The sequence below is a fragment of the Narcine bancroftii genome, chromosome 6, assembly GCF_036971445.1.
Source record: "Narcine bancroftii isolate sNarBan1 chromosome 6, sNarBan1.hap1, whole genome shotgun sequence".
In the NCBI taxonomy this organism is placed as follows: domain Eukaryota; kingdom Metazoa; phylum Chordata; class Chondrichthyes; order Torpediniformes; family Narcinidae; genus Narcine; species Narcine bancroftii.
In genome coordinates, this window is record NC_091474.1 from 47425625 (window position 1) to 47451237 (window position 25613).

Below are 25613 nucleotides of genomic sequence, written 5' to 3' on the forward strand. Positions count from 1 at the left end.
TTAGGGATGTAAGCGCTCCAATGGATGTTGAGGATGGAGCGGAGACAACGCTAGTGGAAGCGTTCTAGGAGCCGTAGGTGGTGCCGGTAGAGGACCCATGATTCGGAGCCGAACAGGAGTGTGGGTATGACAACAGCTCTGTATACGCTTATCTTTGTGAGGTTTTTCAGTTGGTTGTTTTTCCAGACTCTTTTGTGTAGTCTTCCAAAGGCGCTATTTGCCTTGGCGAGTCTGTTGTCTATCTCATCGTCGATCCTTGCATCTGATGAAATGGTGCAGCCGAGATAGGTAAACTGGTTGACCGTTTTGAGTTTTGTGTGCCCGATGGAGATGTGGGGGGGCTGGTAGTCATGGTGGGGAGCTGGCTGATGGAGGACCTCAGTTTTCTTCCAGCCCGGGTAAGAAACCTGCATAGGAGAAGGCCACTCCGATATAAAACCTACGACCCAAGGACCTCGCTGCCACGTCCCAGCTTGCTTGGCCACGGCACACGAACCATGGGTGTAAAGGGTGGGGCCAGTACTGCGCGCACTGCACTCCACCTAAAAGCTCCTTGCGCAGGCCCGAGGACAGGTCCACGTCCTCCCCCTCCACGTCCTCCCCCTCCACGTCCTCCCCCTCCACGTCCTCCCCCTCCACGTCCTCCCCCTCAAAAGATGTAGTTTTGTATAGTGCGTTGCAAAGTTCCCACTTGGCTATTCTTGGCTATTTCTTTTTAAAGAAAGCGATAATGCCATTTTTATGGATATGAACATTAAAGTACAGACAATGTGAAGGTTGGTCCAGATTGGAGACAGAGGAAGTGATTGCTGGGGTTATAGCTGAGATCTTTAAATCTATGTGAACTAACGGATGGCTGGAGAACAGCCAGTGTGGTTCCCTTTTTTTTATAACCCTGCGCAGGGCCTTTCAAAAGAAGCATTAACATCAGAAATGTCATAATTGGTAATAACGAATATTTGCAGAATTCATATTTGCTGATGTCCTTCCTGTGAATGACCACAGTGTATGAAGTCCTAGAAACTGCCCATGAAGTGTTTTTATACTCCATGCATTAATTAATGATCCCTGTGGTCATAGAACATAGCAGCACAGTACAGGCCTTTCGGTCATGATATTATACTGACCCCTATATACCTACCAAAGAATAAAACGAAACTCTCCCTACCTCATAGCCCTCTATTTTTCTTTCTTCCATGTGCCTATCAAAGAGTCTCTTAAATGCCCCTAATGTTTCAGCCTCCACCACCACCCTTGGCAATGCATTCCAGGCACCCACAACACTGTTGATTTAAAAAAACCCTAAATCTACCCTAAGCTTTCTTCCCTTTTCACTTTGTACAGATGTCCTCTGGTGTTTGCTATTCCTGCCCTGGGAAATAGGTGCTAACTGTACCTCATCTATGCCTCTCATAATTGTGTGGACCTCACATTCTGGTTCCCATCCCCCTGCCAAATGCACTTAAACTCTCTCCAACAGTTCTAGAAAACCTTCCTGGCGGGTTATTTGTCCTTCTCCAGTTCAGGTGCTGCCCTACCACCTTAACTTCAGCTTCAATATCTTTTTTGAAAACAAGGGTTCTTGTACCTGTTCGCCCTGTCTTTAATTCTATCAGGAACATATAAACTCTGTGCTCTCAAAAGACCTCTGCATTACCAAGTACACCTTTGCCAGAAAGGGCCTGTCCCAATTCACACATGCCAAATCCATTCTGATTCCTTCAAAATTGCCCTTACTCCAATTTGAAATCTCAACCTGAGGATTAGATTGTGGAAAGGGATAGGTCTCTCGTGGCACTGTCCTCAGTAAATGTTACCTCTACCAGTTTGTTAGGCTGTCTGTGAAGTCGGTTTAGATTCTCTTTTGGTACACTTTCTCACAGAATTGTGTTTTGATCCTTAACTGCGCTGTAAATTGCACAGGTGTTGGTCTGCACGTAGCGTTTCAGTCAGTGCCATCTCTGCAGGATCAAAAATTCAGTGAAGTTCAGCTGTGGAGAACCACATTGATCCTTCACCTTTGTTTCTAGAATGGGCAACACTGCAGACTCGGCCTCTGATAACCTGGGGTTCCGGTGCGCCAAGAGCCTGGATCCATCTCATCATGACCAAAACAGAAAAAGCAAAACAGAACTCTGAAAGAATTCAAAGGTAACCTTGAAGAAGACGGTAAAGTTTCCTGCAATCTTGCTGAGACTCTAATTGAACATTGAACGTGTGAAGCCAAACACACATTGCTGGAGGAACACAGTGGGCCGAGCAGTATCAGTGCGAAAACAAGGATGACCAGTGTTTCGGGCCTTCATCTACCCCTTTGCTTTTTACTTCACCTCTGCATCTGCAGTTTCCTGCCTCCTTTCATGATGTGAAATTGTTTCTTGATGGATGTGATTCTTTTGTAAGTGATAAAAATTTGATATTTGAAAGAAAGTGATAAGGTGGAGAATTAAATTTTATTGTTACAAATCTGTCGTTCAAAACAGATCCCTGTTTTGAAGCAGACGAAGCAAACTGCTCTGGTAACAGCACATCACTCAGAATCATCAAATCGAACAGCACAGAATCAGATCGTTCAGCCCATCTCGCCTACAGCGACCATGATGCCTTCCTGCACTAATCTCATTTGTTCACATTAGACCCACATTCCTCCATGTCTTTCTCATCCATTGTAATTATATCTGCCTCCCTCACACTCTTCTGACAGCTCATTCCAGACACCCACTGACCTCTGTGTGGAAAACCTACTCCTCAAATCTTTAAATTTCTCCCCTCAGGCCATAAATCTGTGCCCCTGCCTTGACTGTCGATTCTATCTTTGCTCCTCATAATTTTATAATCCTCTAAGGTCACCCCTTGGTTTCCTGCATTCCAGAGAGAATAAACTTAGCCTATCCAATCTCTCCTTTAAACTACAGCCCTCCATTCCAGCACATCCTGGTGAATCTCTTCTTCACTCTCTATTGCTACCATGTCCTTCCAGTTGAGTGGTGATCAGAACGATACACAATACTCAGCTTTTAGTCTAACCAATGATTTATACCAGCTGCAACATGATGTCTCAACTTTTCTGCCCAATGCCTTGATGACTTATGAAGGCAAATGTACCAAGTGCCTGTTTGGCTCTCATGTCTACTTATATTACCACTTGCAGGGAGTTCTAGACTCACACACAAGATCGCTCTGCATCTTAACCCTCTTAAGGTTCTCTTAAGGCTCTCAATGACCTACCAGAATTTGACCTCTTAAAGTGCACAACCTTGCACTTGCTTTTTTTTCCCAACTTTATTTAAAAGAGAACAGAAACATAGCATACAATATAAAAATAGTCAAAGAAAATTTTTCATTAATACCCCTCCCACCCTTACAGTTAGCTCCCTTAATGGGAGCAAAAAAAAGAAAATATTAATTATATATTTTTTAAAAATTAAATGTTAACAACATTTCAAAGTATATCTAAATGCATATATTTCAAATACGGAGACCACTTACTAACAAAAGAAGAATAATTATCATTTAAAGTATAAGTAATTTTTCCATAACAACACATACTTTCAATTCATTATGCCAACAAGCTATATTAATCTCAGTATCATCTTTCTAGGTACTAGCAATAGATTTACGCGCTACTGATAATACCAAACATACAAAAGTCATTTGAATTTTATTCAATCCCATTCCTCTTAACGAATATAAATTTCCCAACAAAAAAAATCATTGGATCTAACGGTAGTATAAAATTATATAATTTCAAAACTACTTTAATTCCTTGCAAAATGATTGAACTTGAACACAATTCCATATAGCATGTAAAAAGTTCCAATACATGAAACAAGAATCCGAATGACTAAATCCATATTTTTTTTAACTTTTCTGGGGTCAAATATAATTGATGCAAAAAATTATAATTAACCATTCCATATCGCACATTGGTCAATTTAATTACATTGTCTTGACACATACTTGACCAATCTTCTTCAGGAAAATTAAATACTAAATCACTCTCCCATTTAAGTTTAGATTTCTCCCAATCTGGCTTATCCATACTATCTTGTAACAAATTAGACATAACCAAAATATAACCCTTTTTCGGTATAGAGGAAATCAAAGATTCAAATCTCAACAAAGTCGGTAAAATCATCTCTCTACCATAATTATCTTTTATCAAAGCTCTAAGTTGATAATACGTAAACAAAGAATTTACAGGTATATCAAATCTTTCTCTCAATTGATTAAAAGAAAGAAATTGCCCCTCTACAAAACAATCTTGTATTGTCTTTATACCTTTAGAATCCCAAATCTTTAAATGATTGTTAAACATTGAAAAAGGAATAAGCAGTGGAGTTAAAATAGATAATTTATCTTTCGACCCTAACATCCTATTTATTTTTAGCCAAATCCTTAATAAATGTTTCAATATCGGCATATCATATTGCTGTAACAAATTCAAATTCCAACGAAATATAAATTCATGTATTTCAACCCTAGGAATACACGCCATCTCCACTTTAGCCCAGCTGGGAGGCTGATCTAAATCCATCAATCTACTGGGCCGCTTCATAATAATTTTGAAAATGTGGTAGTTGTAATCCACCCAATGTATACTTCCATGTATGCAACGCCATTCAAGCTAATTTACTTTTCCATAAAAACTCTCTCACTGCTTTATTCAAATCTTGAAAAAAACCCTTAGAAAGTAAACAAGGTTTACTGGAATAAATATTGAATTCGTGGAAAAATATTTATTTTAATACAATTAACCCGACCAATCAAAGTTCATGGAAGATCTTTCCACTTAATCAAATCTGCTTTAATCCATCTTAATATAGGTACATAATTTAATTAATATAATGATTGATAATTCATATCCATAAACACACCTAAATATTTAATTTTACTTGTCCACTTTAATTTTGTAATTGTTCTAAATTCACAATAATCTCCCACTCCAACTGGTAAAATGTCACTTTTATCCCAATTAACTTTATATACCGATAATTCTCCAAATTTCAACAAACACTCTTGCAATTGTTTCAACGACTGTTCCGGTTCTGTCAAATGTACCAACACGTCATCTGCAAATATATTAATTTTATATTCTTCATTCTTAACCCACATCCCTCTAATTTCTTCATTTTGTCTAATAGCCTGAGCTAACGGTTCAATAACCAATGCAAATAAGGCTGGTGACAATGGGTAGCCCTGTCGAGTTGAATGAGTCAATTTAAATGGTAAAGAAATCTGTCCATTCGTCACCACCCTAGCAATCAGGTTCGTATATAAAGCCTTAACCCAACCAATAAAAAATGGCCGAATTTAAATTTCTCTAACACCTTAAATAAAAAATCCTACTCAACCCTATCAAAAGCTTTTTCTGCATCTAATGCAACTACCATAAGATGGTTAGGTTGCTTTCGATAAGCATTGACCAAAGTAATTAATCGAAATATATTGTCTGATGCATTTCTATTTTTAATAAAACCTGTTTGATCAATATGTACCAATATTGATCAATTTAGGCAAATATTTAGCAAGTCTATTAGCTAATACTTTCACTATAATTTTATAATCTACATTTAATAAAGAAATAGGTCTATATGAAGACACTTTTAATGGATCTCTATCTTTTTTTGGAATGACAGTTATTAAAGCATTAGAATATGATTCTGGTATCTTCTGATCTTTAGTAATTTGATTCAACACTTCTCCAAATTCATGAGATAAATCATCATTAAAAAAATTTATAAAATTCCACAGGAAATCCACCGTCCCCTGGGGACTTTCCGTTTGGCATTTCCTGAATAGCTTCCTTAATTTCAAAATCGATAAATGGAGATTCCAATTCCTGAACATCAATTCCATCTAATTTATTTAGATAAATAAGAATCAATAAAACCATTATCCTGTTTCCCCTCAGAAGTATATAATTTTTGATAAAATTGGTCATTAATTTCCTGAGTCTTATAAGTTTATATTGAATTCTTCTTAACAGCATTAATAATCTGAGATATCTGATCAGCTTTCAATTGCCAAGCAAATACCTTATGAGCTCTTTCCCCCAACTCATAATAACATTGTTTAGATCGATTAATTAAGTGCTCAAATTGATGTTTGTAAAGTAACATAATGCCACTTCAACCTCTCCAATGCAATTTTTTTTATCTTCTGTTAGCCCTTTCTGAAAGTCCTTCTCTAACTCAGCACTCTAAACTTTTTGCCACATATTGTTTCTTAACTTTCATAGAATAACTAATGATCTGGCCTCTCAAATAAGCTTTTAAAGCATCCCATATTACAAAATGACTATTCACAGAATTAACTTTTTCAGTCAGAAATAAATCTGGTCTTTAACAAAAGTAACAAACTCTGGTTTTTCAATAACATTGCATTAAACTTCCATTGAAACGACGGACGCACTACCTCCGAACTTTCACAAGACAAAAGTAATAATGAATGATCTGATATAACTCTACTTTTATATTCAGCTCGTAATACTCTACCTTGTAAATGCGCTGATACCAAAAATAAATCAATTCTAGAAAACGAATCATGTCTCGAAGAATAAAAAGAAAAATCCTTCTCTATAGGGTTGACTTTTCTCCAAATATCCACCAAATTTAAATCTTTCATTAACGCATTAATTTGTGTTGCCATCTTTTATTTCCTTATACTTTTTGGATTTCTATTCAAGAACACAATTAAAATCACCACCAACTAAAACATTTTCATTAGCTTGAGTTAACAATAAAAGAGCTTCTGAAATAAACCACTCATCATCTATATTCGGGACATAAAGATTCAACAAAGTCCACGATTCAGCAAAAATTTTACAATTCACTCTTAATACTCTACCAGCATACCCACCTTGCACTTGCTTGGATTAAATTCCATCTGCCAATTCTTTCTTTTTAAAATATTTTTATTGATTTTTAAATAAAGAACTAAGACAAACAAAAAGGGTACAATTCAATAATATAGTATGGACAGTTACATAAACTAAATAAGATATTCTGCATCTCACTAACATTGTAAATCATCCTTAATTCATATTCTAATTAGTATAAACTGCACTGACTAATAATATAAAAAAAGGAAAGAAGAAAATAGTAGAGAAAAACTCAAACCCTTAGCTCACCACGTTACCAGATACGATATGTTACTAGTATGAATAGAAAAACAAAGGTTAAAAAAAATAATATAAGGAACGTGAAAAAGAATTTAATTGGAGTAAAATTATAAAGTAAGACAGTGAGTCATTAATGACCTCATAATTTCTGGAATCTTGTATCTGAATTAGTAATTGAATAACAAATGTTTTCCATGTTCAAACAGGGCATGATATCACGTAACCACTGACCATGAGTAGGAGGGGCAGTATCCTTCCATTTAAGTAAAATCCCGCCCCTCGCCCAAAAGAGAGGACAAAGAAATGGCGCGACTCTGAACCCGAGACAAAGAAGAATCATTCCCTCCCGTTCTGCCGAAGAGGGGCACCAAAGGGTTCAGTGTTAAATCTACCAGTAAATCGAAAATTTTTGAAGTTTGCAAAACCTCTCTCCAGTATTTTTCTAGACTAGTCCAGAACATATGAATTAATGACACTTCTCCACTCTTACACTGTCGCACTAGGGAGTCGTATTGGAATATGACAATATGCAAGACAATTTAGCCTTAGACAAATGCGCTCTGTGTACCACTTTGAACTGTAATAAACAATATCAAGCACATAACGAAGAACTATTAACCAACTTAAGAAATGTGTCCCAATCCACATCCAATATAGTCAAATTTAAATCCTGTCTGCCAACTCTTTGCCCAATTTTCAAACTAATCCATATCCTTGGAGAACCCTTTGTTTCCTCTGATACTTTTGTGTTGCTACAAACCAACTCATCAGGCCCAATGTGTGTTCATCCAAACCATTTCTAGTATTCTCTATCTACAAAGGTCCCAGCAGCAATCCTTGTGCTGTCCCACTTCCAATCAGAGAAACATTGACCACCACCCTCTGCCTCCAATCACCAAGCCAATTTTGGATCCAGTTTGCCAACATCCCTTGTGCCCTAACCTCAGGAAGAGCTGATCATGTGGAATCTTGTCAAAAGCCTTCCCCAAACCTGTGCACTCATGTCTATTGAGTTGCCTTTATCAATTTTCTCTTCATTACATTCTTAAAAAAAACCGATCAGATTTGTGAGATGTGATCTCCCCTGCAAAAATCCAGGCTGACGTTTAATCACTCCTTGCCTTTTCAAGTGACAACTCCTGCTCCAACAACTTCCCTACCACTGATGTAATAATCTGTAGGTTATGCCCTTATCCCTCCCCGAACAAGGGATTGCGTTAGGTCAGGGGTGTCAAACTCAAATTCACGGAGGGCCAAAATTAAAAACTTGGACTAAGTCGAGGGCTGAACTAAATATTTATTGAAAATTTTCAACAACATCTGCATGTTTTCTCTTCTTTCAACATATGCAATGTTAAACTTTAGGATATAACTTTAGGAGGATAATGTTACAGGTCAGGAGTAGGTAGCTCAAGTTCACCCTTTGCTTGACCTGAGGGAAACATATTTGGTCCCTGTGGAGATGTAGTCAGCATTCACAGGCTGTGTCCATTTTGGCCTGCATCAGGACTCAGCATTTCCTGCTCACTCCTCAGGCTCTAGGCCTCTATTCACCTTCGACCCACCATCCCTCTACCTGACCAGTCCTTTACCCAACCTCTACTCACCCCTCACTCCACTCGCTCTGACTCTACCCACCCCATCCTATACACGCCCCTCTACTGCCTCTCCCCTCAACCTGTTCCTCCCTCTACCCGTCTCTCACCCCCTAATCACCCCTCCCCTACTCGCCCTGCCCCTCCCCTTTTACCTCTTCCCTATCCACCCCTCCTTCTACTCATCCCAACCTCTAACTGCCCCTCGCACCACCATAACTTCCCCTGCCCATTACTCCTCACCTACACCCTCTGCCCACCCCTGCTTACCCACCCACTCAGGCCCAGCGCGCTGCCGATCAGCCTTTGCGGACAGCCACCATTTCTCTCTTCACGTGCAGGGCTGAACCAGCCGTCCCTGGGGTCCGCGCGGGTGCAAGCGCTGAAGGCCGTGGCGACCGGGAGAAGTGCGCTCACGCTGTGGAAGGGCCGTCCGGTGCCAGTCGCGCGGGGCTCGCGCTGACCGGGGGCCGTGCGCAGCCTGCCATGCTGGTCGCACCGACAGGAAATCACAGGCGCTCGCCGCACCGCTCGACAGGTGGGAGAAGTGACTGGTTGTGCGGGGAGCCTTCCAACTGGCTTGCCGGCGGATGACATCAACAGACTTCTCGTGTTACAATTTCTCGTGTTACAATGGGGAAGGATGTGCAATGAAGGGGGAGGATGGTGGGGGTGGCATTACCAAAAAACAGTATCGGCTCTCACTGCAGGGCGGGCCACCTCTAATACATTTTTGAAATGATCTTGCGTGCTAAATATAATTATATCGCGGGCCAAATTTGGCCCGCGGGCCAGAGTTTGACATGTGTGCATTAGGTGTTTTACAGTCTTCTGGTTCCGCACCTGCAGCTAACAAAGTTAGCCCTCCTGATCTTCCTAAGTATTTTCTTGCGTTTCTTGTACTCAGGTACCTCCTTTGTTCCTTGCTGCCTACACTGGATGTGCACCTCCTTCTTCTTAACCTCTGCTTCAATATTGTTTTTGAAAACAAGGCTCCTTATGCCTGTTCATCCTGCCAACATAAAAACTGTGCTTTAAAAGGCCTCTGACTTACCAAGAACACCTTTGCTAGAAAGGGCCTGTCCAAATTCACGCATGCCAAATCCTTTCTGATTTCATCAAAATTGCCCGTACCCCAATTTAAATTCTCAACCCGAGGACCAGATCTATCCCTTTCCACAATTCTCTTTCAACTGATGGTATTATTCAAAAGTGGGAGGAAACAGTAGCGCCCGGAGGAATCCCGCACAGACACAGGGAGAACGTACAAGCTCTTTGCAGACAGCACCAGGTTCTAACCTGGGTCACTTGTGCTGTGATAGCGTTGTGCTAACTCAGTGGTTCTCAACCTTTTAATTCCACTCTCATACCACCTTAAGTAATCCCTTATTAACCACAGAGCACCAAGATGTCACATGTGCTCTGTGGTTTGTAAAGGATTACTTAAGGTGGTATGAGAATGGAAACAAAAGGCTGAGAACCACCGCCCTAACCGTGCTCTCCACCACACTAACTGTCCCCTCTCACTTTAAAACAATGATCTCTAGTTTTAGATTCTTGCATCATGCAGGAAAGGCTATTATGATTTTACAAACCTCTAAGGTCACCCTTCAGCCTCCATGGAAAATAGTCGTAGCCTATCCAGTCTCTTCTAACTCAAGCCGCCCCCCAATCCTCTTAATATCTCTGCAGTTCAATCACAATTTTTGGATATAAATTCAAATAAGAAAGTGCAGATTATTCCATTGCATTACAGAATGTGTCACCTAGTAACATGGTCCAAGAAGGGTCAGATTACAACGAATAGGATCAAAATGAGATCATTTCGACTCAACAAGTTAGTCCCAGTGCCAAACACGAGCAGTATGAAGGGTGGTTACTGATGTCCTGGAGTTTCAATGTCGAAGACAAAGTCAAGAAAAAAGGTATTTTCCACACAGCCAGCCACCACAGTTGTGACAGGGACACCCCTGCAAGAAAGATTATTTCTGTCAAATCTTACACAATCTTGGGTTACTCTGACACACTCCAGACCTACAGCACAGAAACAAGCCCTGTGCTCAAATCTACATAAAGCACTGACTGCCAACCATGATAAATTTCTCCCTTTTTTAAAATTTTCCTTCGTTCTTATTAACTTCACCGATTTCTAGCACACCCCTGCACACCAACGGCAATTTAAGGAGGTCAATTAAACTAGGATTTAATTTGCTGATACTTCACGACTTTTTATTTAAATTCTGGAAAGGATTTTTTAAAAGCACATCGATGTTGCAATAGTTATCAAGTTCCGATTTGGGGCACATCAAAATATTCAGTTGACCTTACCTGTGGAAAACACTCCTGGATTTACCTGCAGACCCAGGCAGTAACTGATCACCAACAGTGTTTACAGGATGGGTACTGTTTCTGGCAAGTTTCTCCAAGTTTGACCAGAAAAGGTCAAAATTAGAGATTTCCAGCACAGGTTGTTTATCCCTTAACAATGAACATTCTTCTCCAACACAAAGGGGCAGGAATCAACAATTCAGCTCCTTGTGTCCCTTCTGCTGGGTGAGATCATGGTGTCCCCCCACATCCCTCACAGACATACTAACTTGGAGGCGGAAGTGGCTCCCCGCCTCCTCAAGTTCGTTCTGTCATTAATGAAGATTGCGGCTGGTCTGACTAGAACTTCTAATCCCCACATTCCTTTCTCCACTTCATGCCTATCAAGCACTTATCAATCCGCATCTTCAAAGGGTTTAAAAACTCTGCTTCCACTGCCCTTTCAGAAAGAAAATTTCAAAGATCACAGTTTTGGCATGAAAAATGTGGCATCAATTCTGACTTTAATGGGTGGCCCTGTATTTTTAAATAGACTCTGCCACTGATGGTCCACACGGGAAACTGTTCCCTCATTTGGCTCTGACACATTATAATTGTTACAAAAGTAGAGGACTGGGTAGTTGAGAGATTAAGTTCAGAAATAAACATATAATTACTTTAATAATCTGTAAAGATACAGGTTAGAGTAAAATAAAAAAAGAGAAAATTTTAAAATAGCTGAAAAATTAGAGATTTTTCTTGAATGTCTGCAAAGGTTTCCTTGTACACATTCCATGTCTGCATAGAACCATTGAACATTACAGCAGAGAAACAAGCCCTTCAGCCCTTCTACACTGTGCGAAATTCTTATTCTGCCAATACCCACTGACATGCACCCAGTCCATATCCGTGAATACCCTTCCCATCCACGTACCTGTCTGATATTTTTCTTAAATGTTAAAATAGAGTCCGCATTCATCATTAAAGCTGGCAGCTCGTTCTTTACTCCCACTACTCTCTATGTGAAGAAGTTCCCCCTAATGTTCCCCTTGAACATATACCCTTTCACCCTTAACTCATGTCGCCTGGTTTGTATCTCACCTACCCTCAGTGGGAAAAACCTACTTGCATTTAATCTGTCTGTATCCTTCATGATTTTGTATACCTCAATCAAATCTATGCTCCAGGGAATAAAGACTTAACCCGTTTAACCTTTCCCTGTAATTCAGTTCCGCAATATGCTAGTAAATATACTCTGCACTCTGTAAATCTTATTGATATCTTTCCCGTAGTCCGGTCTCACTGCAAACTCAATTGTTTTTAGGCCTCCCCTCCACCCTTTGCTCTAGTCACTGGTGCCCTGGCAAAGGAATGATTGAGATTTGCCTTTCTGGAAGCCTCTGAGGACTTCCAATTACACAGTTTACATAACAAACAGACTGTCGCACTGTGAACTGATTGTTTTTTGAACTTCATTTCATTTCAAGTCGTCTGAGTTACCCTTCCCATCCACGTAGCAAATGTGGCTTACCCTCTCAGTACAGCCCTCACCTGCAACCCCTCCATTGCCTGCACGTCCACCCTCGACCTTTCCCCTGCCCTACACTACAGGGATAGGGTTCCCCTGGTCTTCACCTGCCACTAGCAATTTCTGTCACCCACAACACCAGACACATCTTCCCTCTCCTCAGGGATCGGTCTCCTTTATCCACCAGTTCCTCCCTACTAATCACCCCCTCAGTATGCCTCGGTGACTGAGAGCACATCTCCCACCTCACCACCATTCAGGGCACAACACAGTCCTTCCAAATGAGGTGACACTTAACCCACAAGGATGATTTACAGCCTCTGGTGCTCTTGATGTGGCCTCCATGACATCAGGGAGTCTGGACATAAGGGGAAGTCACGTGATGGAGTAGTGGCCGGACGGTGAACTCCAGCCGTCTCCAGAAAAGTCGGAAAAAACAAAGGAAAACACAAAGGCACAAAAATAAAAATTAAAGTAAAGTGAGTATAAAGGTGGAAAGAAGATGGCGACGAAAAAAGAAAAATCGAAACCAACGGTAAGAAGAGAGGAAGAGAAGACAACGGAAGAAGAAGGAGAAGGCCTTACCTGCTCGAAGAGGCCCGCGGTGGAGAGAGAAACCCGCTCCCTCAGGTCGGTAGAAACTGGACTACAAAAATGGCTCGCTGAGCCGAGTAAAAGTGCGCAACCGCGCATGAAAAAAAACACACCAAAGGGAGGGGGGACCAGCTGGGGAGTCGATCTCCACAGCCGGCAATGACAGCTGCAGAACAGCTGCAGAACAGCTGCAGCAAGAGGAGAACATAGAAGACAACGAAAACAAGAAAGAAGAGAAGAAAAGGGCATCAAAGAAACAACAGATGGCCAACCCAGAGGAAGAAGAAGAGGAAGAGGAAGAGTACAGTGAAATAGAAGAAGAAGGGAAAGGCAAGATAAAGGATACAAAATTGTTAAAGAATACATGGAGTCATTTAAAGAATGGCAAGCGCAAGAATTTAATGATTTAAAAAGAAGAATAAACAATACAGAAGAGAAGATGAATAAAATAGATATGACCTTATCAGAAATGGGAAAAAGAATGGACAAGGTGCAAGAACGAGAAACAGCAGTAGAAATGGAGGTAGAGGACTTAAAAAAGAAATTAGAGGAATCTAATAAAAAAGTTAAATGGACACAAGAGCTGTTAGCTCAGAAAATAGATATAATGGAAAATTATAACAGAAGAAATAACATAAAGGGAGTCTGGACATAGATTGCGAGTTGGGTTAATTGAGCACCCTCCTCTCTGTCCGCTCTAACAGCAAGGATCTCCCAGTGGCCAGTTACTTTAATTGTCCTTCCCCATTCCCACACTGACATGTCTGACCCTGGCCTCATGAACTGCCAGGTCAAGGCCTCAGATAAATTGAAGGTACAGCACCCCACTCCCCCAACCCCTCCTCTGACACTTGTCCAGAATCACAATTCAATGTCCATATTGCTGATTTCTGTATTGAATAGTTCATTATATTTACATTTCTCTTTTTTTTCCTGAGTACAGTTTACAGTGCAGCCGAGATAGGTAAACTGGTTGACCGTTTTGAGTTTTGTGTGCCCGATGGAGATGTGGGGGGGCTGGTAGTCATGGTGGGGAGCTGGCTGATGGAGGACCTCAGTTTTCTTCAGGCTGACTTCCAGGCCAAACATTTTGGCAGTTTCCGCAAAGCAGGACGTCAAGCGCTGAAGAGCTGGCTCTGAATGCGCAACTAAAGCGGCATCATCTGCAAAGAGTAGTTCACGGACAAGTTTCTCTTTGTGTCTTGGTGTGAGCTTGCAGGCGCCTCAGATTGAAGAGACTGCCATCCGTGCGGTACCGGATGTAAACAGCTTCTTCATTGTTGGGGTCTTTCATGGCTTGGTTCAGCATCATGCTGAAGAAGATTGAAAAGAGGGTTGGTGCGAGAACACAGCCTTGCTTCACGCCATTGTTAATGGAGAAGGGTTCAGAGAGCTCATTGCTGTATCTGACCCGACCTTGTTGGTTTTCGTGCAGTTGGATAATCATGTTGAGGAACTTTGGGGGACATCCGACAGATGCAAGGATCGACAATGAGATAGACAACAGACTCGCCAAGGCAAATAGCGCCTTTGGAAGACTACACAAAAGAGTCTGGAAAAACAACCAACTGAAAAACCTCACAAAGATAAGCGTATACAGAGCCGTTGTCATACCCACACTCCTGTTCGGCTCCGAATCATGGGTCATCTACCGGCACCACCTACGGCTCCTAGAACGCTTCCACCAGCGTTGTCTCCGCTCCATCCTCAACATCCATTGGAGCGCTTACACCCCTAACGTTGAAGTACTCGAGATGGCAGAGGTCGACAGCATCGAGTCCACGCTGCTGAAGATCCAGCTGCGCTGGATGGGTCACGTCTCCAGAATGGAGGACCATCGCCTTCCCAAGATCCTGTTATATGGCGAGCTCTCCACTGGCCACCGTGACAGAGGTGCACCAAAGAAAAGGTACAAGGACTGCCTAAAGAAATCTCTTGGTGCCTGCCACATTGACCACCGCCAGTGGGCTGATAATGCCTCAAACCGTGCATCTTGGCGCCTCACAGTTTGGCGGGCAGCAACCTCCTTTGAAGAAGACCGCAGAGCCCACCTCACTGACAAAAGGCAAAGGAGGAAAAACCCAACACCCAACCCCAACCCACCAATTTTCCCTTGCAACCGCTGCAATCGTGTCTGCCTGTCCCGCATCGGACTTGTCAGCCACAAACGAGCCTGCAGCTGACGTGGACTTTTTACCCCCTCCATAAATCTTCGTCCGCGAAGCCAAGCCAAAGAGAGAAAGAGACAGTTTACAGTTAAATCTGCTTGGCCTGTGGGAAACAAATATCAGCATTGTATGTACTCTGACAATAAGTTTGAACTTTGAATATTAGGCAACTCTGGATAATCATCTCCCATGACTTGTCCTGTTCCATCCAGGTCAAAACAATAACCAAGATAGTGAACCAGAGACTATCTCAGAAACCTGAGGAAATTTGGTGTGTCACCAGCATCCCATAACTTCGACAGATGCACCATCCTGTCAGCGTGCATCACTTCGTGAGACATGAACTGCTCTACCCAAGTCCGCAAGAAACTGCAGAGGGTTGTGAACGTAGATTTCATACATACAATTAATTCACGATGTAGACTTTTGCAGTATAATTTCCTTCACCAACTATATCTCTCGCCACAGAAATTGAATAATATGCATACATTGCATCACATACAACCCTGAGATTCTGTTTCCTGCGGGCGAGGCAGAATTACCATTTATTGGTAGTGCAAAAAAAACTGCACGACTGTACAAATAAACAAATGTAAACAACTGATTGCAATACAAGAAGGAGAGAAAAAAAATCAATAAAGTGCGCAAGTAAGAGGCCTTAAATGAGTCCCTGGTTAAGTTTTTCGTTGAGGAGTCTGATGGTGGAGGGGGAGCAGCTGTTCCTGAACTTGGTGGTGCGAGTCTTATGGCACCGATACCTCTTTTCTGATGGCAGCAGCGAGAACAGAGCGTATGCTGGGTGGTGTGGATCCTTGATGATTGCTGGTGCCCTCCGACGAACGTAGCTCAATCTATCGTATACAACCCCCTCCCCTCCATCAAGCAGCCAACATATTAAAGGATTTCTTCCACCTGACCACACTCTTCTCTCCCTCCTTCGAAGAAGATTCAAGATCATGCACCCCCAGACTCAAGAACTGTTTCATCGCCACTGACCCAAAAAAATAGTGGCACTCCTGGATCTGTGGTGATAGCAACATTGCTGCCAGTGGGGACTCGAGAGACATGGGGCAGAATTACTGCGTGCTCCTCTGTGGGGGACCTACTGCTGATAGCCCCATACAGGTTTTTTAAAGGAGTCACGTGATGGAGTAGTGGCCGGTCGGGGAACTCCAGCCCTCTCCAGAAAAGTTAAAAAAAGATAGAGAAAAAACAAAGGCACAAACTTAAAAACCAAAACAAAGTGAAAGTAAAAGTGTGAAGAAAATGGCAACGAAGAAAGAAAAACGAAAAACAACGGGAGGAAAAGAAGAAGGAAAGACGTCGGAAGAAGAAGGTGAAGGCCTTACCTGTCCGAAGAGGCCCGCCGCGGAGAGAGAAGCCCGCTCCCTCAGGTCAGTGGAGGTCCCGGGCTCGGGACTACAAAAATGGCTCGCAGAGCCGAGTAAAAGTGCGCAACCGCGCATGAAAAAAAACACACTGACGGGAGGGGGGAACAGCTGCGGAGTCGATCTCCACAGCTGAGAGAGACACCTGCAGCACAGCAGCAGGTGCAGAACACAGACAATAACGACAACAAGAAAGAAGAGGGTAAAAAGAAAACAAGGAAACAACAGATGGTCAACCCAGAGGAAGAAGAAGAAGAAGAACAGAAAGAAGTGGAAGAAGAAGAGAAAAGCAAGACAATGGATGTATCTTTTTTTAAAGAATATATGGAATCAGTGAAAGAATGGCAATTACAAGAATTTAATGAGATAAAAAGAAGAATTAAGAATGCAGAAGAAAGAATGAATAAAATGGAAGTGGCCATATCAGAATTGGCACAAAGAGTGGAAAATATGGAAAAACGAGAAACATTTGTAGATATGGAAGTAAAAGACTTAAAAAAGAAATTGGAAGAATCTAATAAAAAAGCTAAAGAAGCACAGGAGCTGTTAGCTCAGAAGATAGATATGATAGAAAACTATAATAGAAGAAATAATATAAAGATAGTGGGCCTTAAGGAAGATGAAGAAGGCAAGAATATGAGAGAATTTATAAAAGATTGGATCCCCAGGGTCCTGGGAAGACCAGAAATACAGGAAGAAATGGAAATAGAGAGGGCACATAGAACTTTAGACCCGAAACCACAACCGCAGCAAAAACCAAGATCCATTTTAGTAAAATTCTTAAGATATACAAGAGAAAATATATTGGAGAAAGCAATGAAGAAAGTAAGAGAGGACAAAAAGCCACTGGAATATAAAGGTCAAAAAAATTTTTTCTATCCAGACATAAGTTTTGAACTCCTGAAGAGGAGGAAGGAGTTCAATACAGCGAAAACGATCTTATGGAAAAAAGGATATAAATTTACGTTAAGGTACCCAGCGGTACTTAAAATAATTATTCCAGGGCAACAAAACAGACTATTCTCGGATCCAGAGGAAGCAAGGAAATTTGCAGAACAACTACAAAACAAGCAGAGAGATGAAGACATGTAATAAGAGTAAAAATGACCACGATCTATATGTATGTGTGTAAAGGGGTATATGTGTGTATATATATAGTGTGCATACATGAATGTATCTGTATTTAGAGGAAAATATATAGAGTATAGACAAGAATTAATAAGGGAGGGAAATGGAATAGAGGGAATAAGGAGGGAATTAAAAGAGTGACCTTTGTTACATATGAAAATTGAAATCTTTTCTGGGGGGGCTGGGTGGGGAGGAGTTACGGTCACTGCAAAATCAGCTGACGTTTGCGAGTGAATTTGCAAATCCAAATGGAGAGGGGAGATGTGGTTGTCCGACAAGGGATAAAGGACAACTCAGGAGGGGGAGGGGAGATTGGGGTTAAAGAAGTTTTAAATAGGAGAATAGGGAAAATGTTTGATGTTTTAGAAATGTTGTCTTATAAAATGTTCAAAACAAGAAAGCAGAAATGGATAACAAGGAAAGGTAATGATGGAGAAACGGAAAGGGAAGATAAACAAAGTATAAAATGGCTACACTGAACTATATGACTTTAAATATTAACGGAATACATAACCAAATTAAAAGGAAGAAACTGCTAAATTTACTGAAAAAAGAAAAAATTGGTATAGCATTTGTGCAAGAAACACATTTAACTGAATTGGAGCACAAGAAATTAAAGAGAGATTGGGTAGGACACGTAACAGCAGCGTCGTATAATTCAAAAGCAAGAGGAGTAGCTATATTAATTAGTAAAAATGTGCCAATTAAAATAGAAGAGGAAATAATAGATCCAGCAGGGAGATATGTAATGATAAAATGTCAGATATATTCGGAGTTTTGGAATCTACTCAATGTATATTCAACTAACGAAGAAGATCAAAAGTTTATGCAAGATTTTTTTTGAAGATAGCAGATACGCAAGGGAACATATTAATAGGAGGGGATTTCAACCTGAATTTGGATTCAAATATGGACAAAACTGGGAAAAAAAATTAACAGAAAGATCAAAGTAACCAAATTTATAATTAAATCGATGGAAGAAATGCAACTTTTGGATATATGGAGGAAACAACACCCAAAGGAAAAGGAATATTCATATTACTCGGCTAGACATAAAACATACTCAAGAATAGACCTATTTTTGTTATCAGCTCGTATGCAAGATAGAGTAAGAAAAACAGAATATAAAGCTAGAATATTATTGGATCATTCACCCTTAATATTGACAGATGAGTTAGAGGACATCCCTCCAAGAATGTATAGATGGAGATTAAACTCCATGCTACTTAAAAGGCAGGATTTTAGAGAATTCATTGAACGACAAATTAAAATGTATTTTGAAATAAACACGGAATCAGTGAAAGATAAGTTTATACTATGGGATGCAATGAAAGCGTTCATTAGAGGGCAAATAATAAGTTATGTAACCAAGATGAAGGAGGACTATAATCAGGAAACAGAGCAGTTGGAAAGGGAAATAGTAAATATAGAAAAAGAATTAGCAATGAAGGAAGATACAATTAAAAGAAGAGAATTGGCAGATAAAAAAATAAAATATGAAACACTACAAACATATAAGGTGGAGAAGAATATAATGAAGACAAAACAGAAATATTATGAACTAGGGGAAAAAACGCACAAAATTCTTGCATGGCAGTTTAAGACAGAACAAGCTAAGAAAATGGTATTGGCATCAAGGAAAAAAGACAAACAAATCACATATAATCCAAAGGAGATCAAGGAAAACTTTAGAGAATTCTATGAACCATTATACCAAACTGAAAACGAAGGGAAAGAAGGGAAAATAGATGAATTTCTAACTAAAATTGAACTACCAAAACTACAAATAGAGGAACAAAATAAATTAACAGAACCATTTGGAATAGTAGAAATACAAGAGATAATAAAAAAATTACCAAATAATAAGACACCAGGAGAGGATGGATTCCCAATAGAATTCTATAAAACATTTAAAGATTTATTAATTCCACCCCTCCTGGAAGTAATCAACCAGATTGATAAAACACAAAGCTTACCAGATTCATGTAAAACAGCAATAATTACAGTAATACTAAAGCAAGGGAAAGATCCACTCGCACCAGCGTCATATAGACCAATGTCTTTACTTAACACAGATTATAAGATAATAGCTAAACGATTAGCAAACAGATTAGCAGAGTATGTACTGAAAATGGTAAATCTAGACCAAACTGGATTTATTAAAAAAAGACGCACAACAGACAATATTTGTAAATTTATTAACTTAATTCATGCAGTAGAAGGGAGTAAAGCGCCAACAGTAGCAGTTGCTTTAGACGCAGAGAAGGCCTTTGACAGAGTAGAATGGAATTATTTATTCAAAGTATTGCAAAAATTCAGTTTACCAGAGAAGTATATTAATTGGATTAAAGCATTATATAAGAGACCATTGGCGAAAGTGACAGAAAATGGATATGTATCAAAGCAATTTAACTTAAGCAGGTCAACACGGCAGGGATGCCCACTATCACCTTTATTGTTTGCGTTAGCTATAGAACCACTTGCAGAATTGATAAGAACAGAAAATAATATAAAAGGGATAAAAATAAAAGACAAGGAATATAAAATCAGTTTATTTGCGGATGATGTTATAGTATACTTAACAGAACCAGAACTATCAATAAAAGAATTATATAAGAAATTGAAGGAATATGGAGAAGTGTCGGGTTACAAGATTAACGTAAATAAAAATGAAGCAATGCCTATGAATAATGCGGATTTCTCAAAATTTAAGAAGAAATCACCATTCAGATGGCAAATGCAAACAATAAGATACCTAGGTATACAAATAAATAAAAATCTCGGCCAACTATATAAACTCAATTATTATCCACTAATGAAATAATTACAGGACGATTTAGAACGTTGGAAAGATTTACCACTAACACTAATAGGAAGGATAAACTGTATTAAAATGAACATTTTTCCAAGGATATTATACCTATTTCAGGCATTGCCAATACACCTGACAGAGAAATTCTTCAAAGAGTTAAAGAAAATAATAAGGAAATTTTTATGGAAAGGGGGGAAACCGAGGATAGCACTAGATAAATTAACAGAATGGTATAAACAAGGAGGCTTACAACTGCCAAACTTTAAAAATTATTATAGAGCCACACAATTAAGATACCTATCAGATTTTTATCAAACAAGGGAAAAGCCAGATTGGACTAGATTAGAATTAGATAAAATAGGGGAAAAGATACCTGAACACATATTATATAAATGGGATGAAATATTGGTACAACATAGAAGTTCTCCAGTATTACATCATCTACTCAATATTTGGAAGAAGATTCATGTAGAAAGAAATAAAACAAATTATCAATTACCAAAACTAATATTGACGCAAAACAAGTTACTCCCTTTTACAATAGATAACCTTTCCTTTAGAGAATGGGAGAAAAAAGGGATCAAAAGAATAGAAAATTGTTTTTCAGGAAATAGATTATTATCCTTTGAACAAATGAAAGATAAATACAATATAACTCAAGATACAGTGCTGGCATATTACCAATTGAGATCCTACTTGAAGGACAAATTAGGAAGCAGTCTGAGTTTACCAGAGGGAAGTAACTTTGAATATGTGATTACAGATACAATGATAATCAAAAGATTTATAACAAATATGTATATTAAATTGCAAGAAAAGGAGAATGAGGAAACAAATGGTAAAACTAAACAAAAATGGGAACAATATTTAAATATAAAGATAAAAAAGGAAACATGGGAGAAATTATGCTCTGGAACGATGAGAAATACAATAAACACGAGGTTACGTATGATACAATATAACTGGATACACAGGCTATACATTACACCTCAAAAGTTAAATAAATGGGACCCAACAGTATCTGATAGATGTTTTCGATGTAAAAAAGAAATGGGAACAACAATTCATGCAATCTGGACATGTGAGAAAGTAGAAAAATTTTGGGAAGATCTAAACCAAATATTAAATAAAGTTACAGAAAACAATATACCAAAGAATCCAGAGATCTTCCTCCTAAGTAACATAAAAAACAAAGAATTTGGAATTGATTTGGAGGATGCACAAAAAAGATTTGTTAAGATAGCTCTAGCCGTAGCAAAAAAATGTATTATGTCAACCTGGAAATCGGAAGATAATTTGAAAATACAACAATGGTATATAGAAATGAATAAATGTATTCCATTAGAAAAAATAACATATAGTTTAATAAATAATATTGAAATATTTGAACAAATATGGGAGCCTTACATGAAACACAAAAGCGAAAACCTACCGGGGACATTCACTACCTAAATTAACGAAAGGAGAAGGAAATGAAAAGAATTGACTCAGTGGAATTTCTTGTTTATTTTTATTGAATGACAACATTGTTTGACTGGTTTAATGTATCCTAGATTTTGTACTTTAAATGGACGGGAGGTGGGAGGTAGGGAGGGTGGGATGCGAGGCGGGAGGGGGGGGAGAAAATGGCACTGTATATATTTGAAAAGGAAAAAGTATGTATCATGGTTAATGTGGTTTATGGTGTGAAAAATAAAAAATTTAAAAAGAAAAAAAACAGGTTTTTAAAAGGGGCCGGTGATGTGGTATTTTTTATCAAATCCATGGAGGTCCTTGCTCGAAATGCCCAGTTCATGAGGGATGTGAGTTCTGGGGAAACAGTGAAATGGGGCAGGGCACCAGAGCGGGAGAACACCATCTTCCAGCCAAACCATCTCCCGCCTCCCCCACAGTGAGAATGAGAAGCCTGGTGGAGAACACCACAGGGAAGGACACCAGCAGTGGACCAGTGAGGAGCTCAGAGGTCAAAGGTGTCAGCAGGCAGCAGTCTGCTGGAGACTGGCTTGTGGGAACCAGATCTCGGGACTTGGATCCATGATCGAATGGACGGTTCAGAACCAGGAGCTTGGGCACATGGCTGGAACAGACATGGTAGAGGCTGCTGGAGTGCAGGAGACAAATCTAACGACACTCAGTGTGTGTGAAGTGGCTCTCTTTGGATTCGCCTTCTCTCATTGATGGCGACGCCAGGCTAGTGGCACCTCTTTGGATGCCTTTATGACAAACAAATGCTTTTTTTGAATATTTTTATAATTTTTCCAAACTCTGACAGTTCCAATAATTCACAGTACAACATTCATCAAGTATATACACATTTCTTCTGCTGAGTCTGGTTTGACCTCCCCATTTCTCCCCTGCCCCACAACAGAAAACATTAACCGTTTAAATAAAGGAACTTAATATGTACATAAAAAAAGCAAAGATGTTTAACATAAAAAACGGGACGCCACTAACCAAAGACAAATATGAAAAAAATATTACCACAGGGTCTGTCGGAGCTTGACGCTTGTCGTCCAGGTTCATCTTGACTTAGCTTGATTGGAATGGATCCCCCCCTCCCCCCCGCCCACCGCTGAGGGGGGGTGGGGTGTAGGGTGACGAAGCACAGGTGGCCGTACTCTTATCCTTGCACCTATGTAATGCAGATAGGGTTGCCAGATTTTAAAAGTGTCATTTTTTTACCTTAGATTACAGTAGCTTTCTCCAAGGGAGCTCAGCTCTGCATTTCCATATTCCAACACACAATGCCCAGATGGGAGTCAGATTTCCAGGTATCCGCAATGCACTTCCTGGCCGCCCCCAGAGAGATTGACACAAATTGAATTTGAAATTTGGGCAGCTTCATCGTAAGCCTTATGTCCATGATGTTTCCCAACAGGAACACCTCTGGGTCCTGTGGAAACTCTTTACCTATGATCTTTTTCCAGGACTTTCCTAGTTCCACCCAAAAGAGCCTCACCCTGGAGCATGACCAGGTTGATCATTTGAAGGTTCCTGTCTCTATGCTGCATCTGAAACACTGATCCAAAATTTCTGGTTTAACTTTATTCAATTTCTGCAGCGTGAGATATAGTTGGTGAAAGAAATTATTCTGCAGCAGTCTATATCATGAGTTCATTGTTGTGGTCATGTTGTCACGACACAGGTCCAACCAGCACTGTTTGTCACTTGTAACCCCTAAGGCCAACTTCCACCTCTGCCTTGACCTATGAAGGCACGGTTTTGGGAATACATTGCCAAAATAAATGGTTTTGTGTTCCCGCTTCAAATCAGAGCCTCCATGTCACTGCATTCTGTTAGGGCCATGGTGGGATCCAATTTGCCCCTCAAGAAAGATCTTGGGAGTCCTCATGCAGGATTACCTGAAGGTTGACCGCCAGGATGGATTGGCGGTAGAGAAGGCAAATGCTATGTTGGCTTTCATTTCAAAGGGGATTGTGTATAAGAGTAAAGAGATGTTGATGAGACTCTATGGGGCACTGGTGAAACCTCATTTGGAGAACTGTAGGCAGTTTTGCACCCCATATCTTAGAAATGATATAGCAAGGTTGGAGAGGGTACAGAGAAGGTTTACCAGGATGATTCCAGAAGGATAACATGAGGAACGTTTAGCGGCTCTTGGACTCTATTCATTAGAATGGAGAAGAATGAGAGGGGATCGCACAGAATCATTTCAATAATGAATGGTTTGGACAGAGTAGATATAAATGTTTCCCCTGTTGGGTGATTCCAGGACAAGAGGCCACAGTCTTAAAATTAAAAAGCACCAATTTACAACAGAGATGAGGAGAAATGTCTTTAGCCAGGGGCGTTGCCACATGCAGCTGTGGAGGCCAGATCGTTGGTGAAATTTAAAGAATATCTAATTAGTCAGGGCATCATGGGATATGGGGACAAGGCTGGAACTTGAAACTAGATGTGAGAACAATTTTGCTCAGGGAGGTTTCACAGAGCAGACTTAATGGGCCAAATGGCCTGCTTCTGTTCCTTTTTCTTCTGATCATGTGATTTTGTGATCTTATCTGAAACTATATAACATATAACATAACAATTACAGCACGGAAACAGGCCATTAGGCCCTTCTAGTCCACACCGAACCAAACACCCCTTTCTAGTCCCACCTCCCTGCACAATGCCCATAACCCTCCATCTTCTTCTCATCCATATACCTGTCCAACCTTTTCTTAAATAATACAATTGACTCCGCCGCCACTATTTCTCCCGGAAGATGATTCCACACAGCTACCACTCTCTGAGTAAAGAAGTTCCCCCTCATGTTACCTCTAAACCTCTGCCCCTTAATTCTTAACTCATGTCCTCTTGTTTTAATCTTTCCTCCTCTTAACGGAAATAGTCTATCCACATCCATTCTGTCTATCCCTTTCATAATCTTAAATACTTCTATCAAATCCCCTCTCAACCTTCTACGCTCCAAAGAATAAAGACCCAATCTGTCCAATCTCTCCCCATACTCCAGATGCTTAAACCCAGGCAACATTCTGGTAAACCTTCTCTGCACTCTCTCCACTCTGTTTATATCCTTCCTATAATTAGGCGACCAGAACTGCACACAGAACTCCAAATTAGGCCGCACCAACGTCTTATACAACTAGCAAAAGAGTGTCCTATTTGACAAATCATATTTATTTCTTAACTGCTTGAATGACATGAGCTGCCCCTGCTCATGACAGTTCTCGATACACCTGACTTCTTTTTGGCACCAGGTGTCCAAGATCTTGTTATCAATAGTCAATGATATTAAATTATTCTGAGACGGGTAGGGGGGGACGGGGGGAGGTTTGGAGACAACCCCACCATGGCCAATACATTGATTAATTTTATTCCACACATATAATATATGTTTTAGTAAGGGCGAATTACAATTCCTTGCCAGATAATAATTTGGGATCCCATTTCTAAATAGGTTATCCTGCTACCTTCTCACCTATCGTGTGCAGACCAATTTGTGC

General features: G+C 40.2%; 1 protein-coding gene and 1 long non-coding RNA gene across 3 annotated transcripts in view; one reads left to right on the top strand and one right to left on the bottom strand.

The window, feature by feature from the left end:
* The window catches only part of sumf2 (sulfatase modifying factor 2), a 37938-nt gene extending 30391 nt beyond the window's left edge, over positions 1-7547 (top strand). The window contains exons 9-10 of one of the 2 annotated variants that reach the window (XM_069884896.1): positions 2031-2151; positions 7330-7547. In XM_069884896.1, coding sequence (XP_069740997.1) covers positions 2031-2139 — 109 coding nt within the window. In that variant the 3' untranslated portion in view covers positions 2140-2151; positions 7330-7547. Of the gene's footprint in view, positions 1-2030; positions 2431-7329 lie in introns of those variants that run through there. The other variant, XM_069884895.1, reaches the window with a different exon arrangement.
* LOC138736051 (uncharacterized) overlaps positions 1-25613 on the bottom strand; it is a 43562-nt gene that overhangs the window by 13970 nt on the left and 3979 nt on the right. The window contains exon 2 of the long non-coding RNA XR_011340070.1: positions 23125-23275. This is a non-coding gene — a long non-coding RNA (uncharacterized lncRNA). The remainder of the gene's footprint in view (positions 1-23124; positions 23276-25613) is intronic.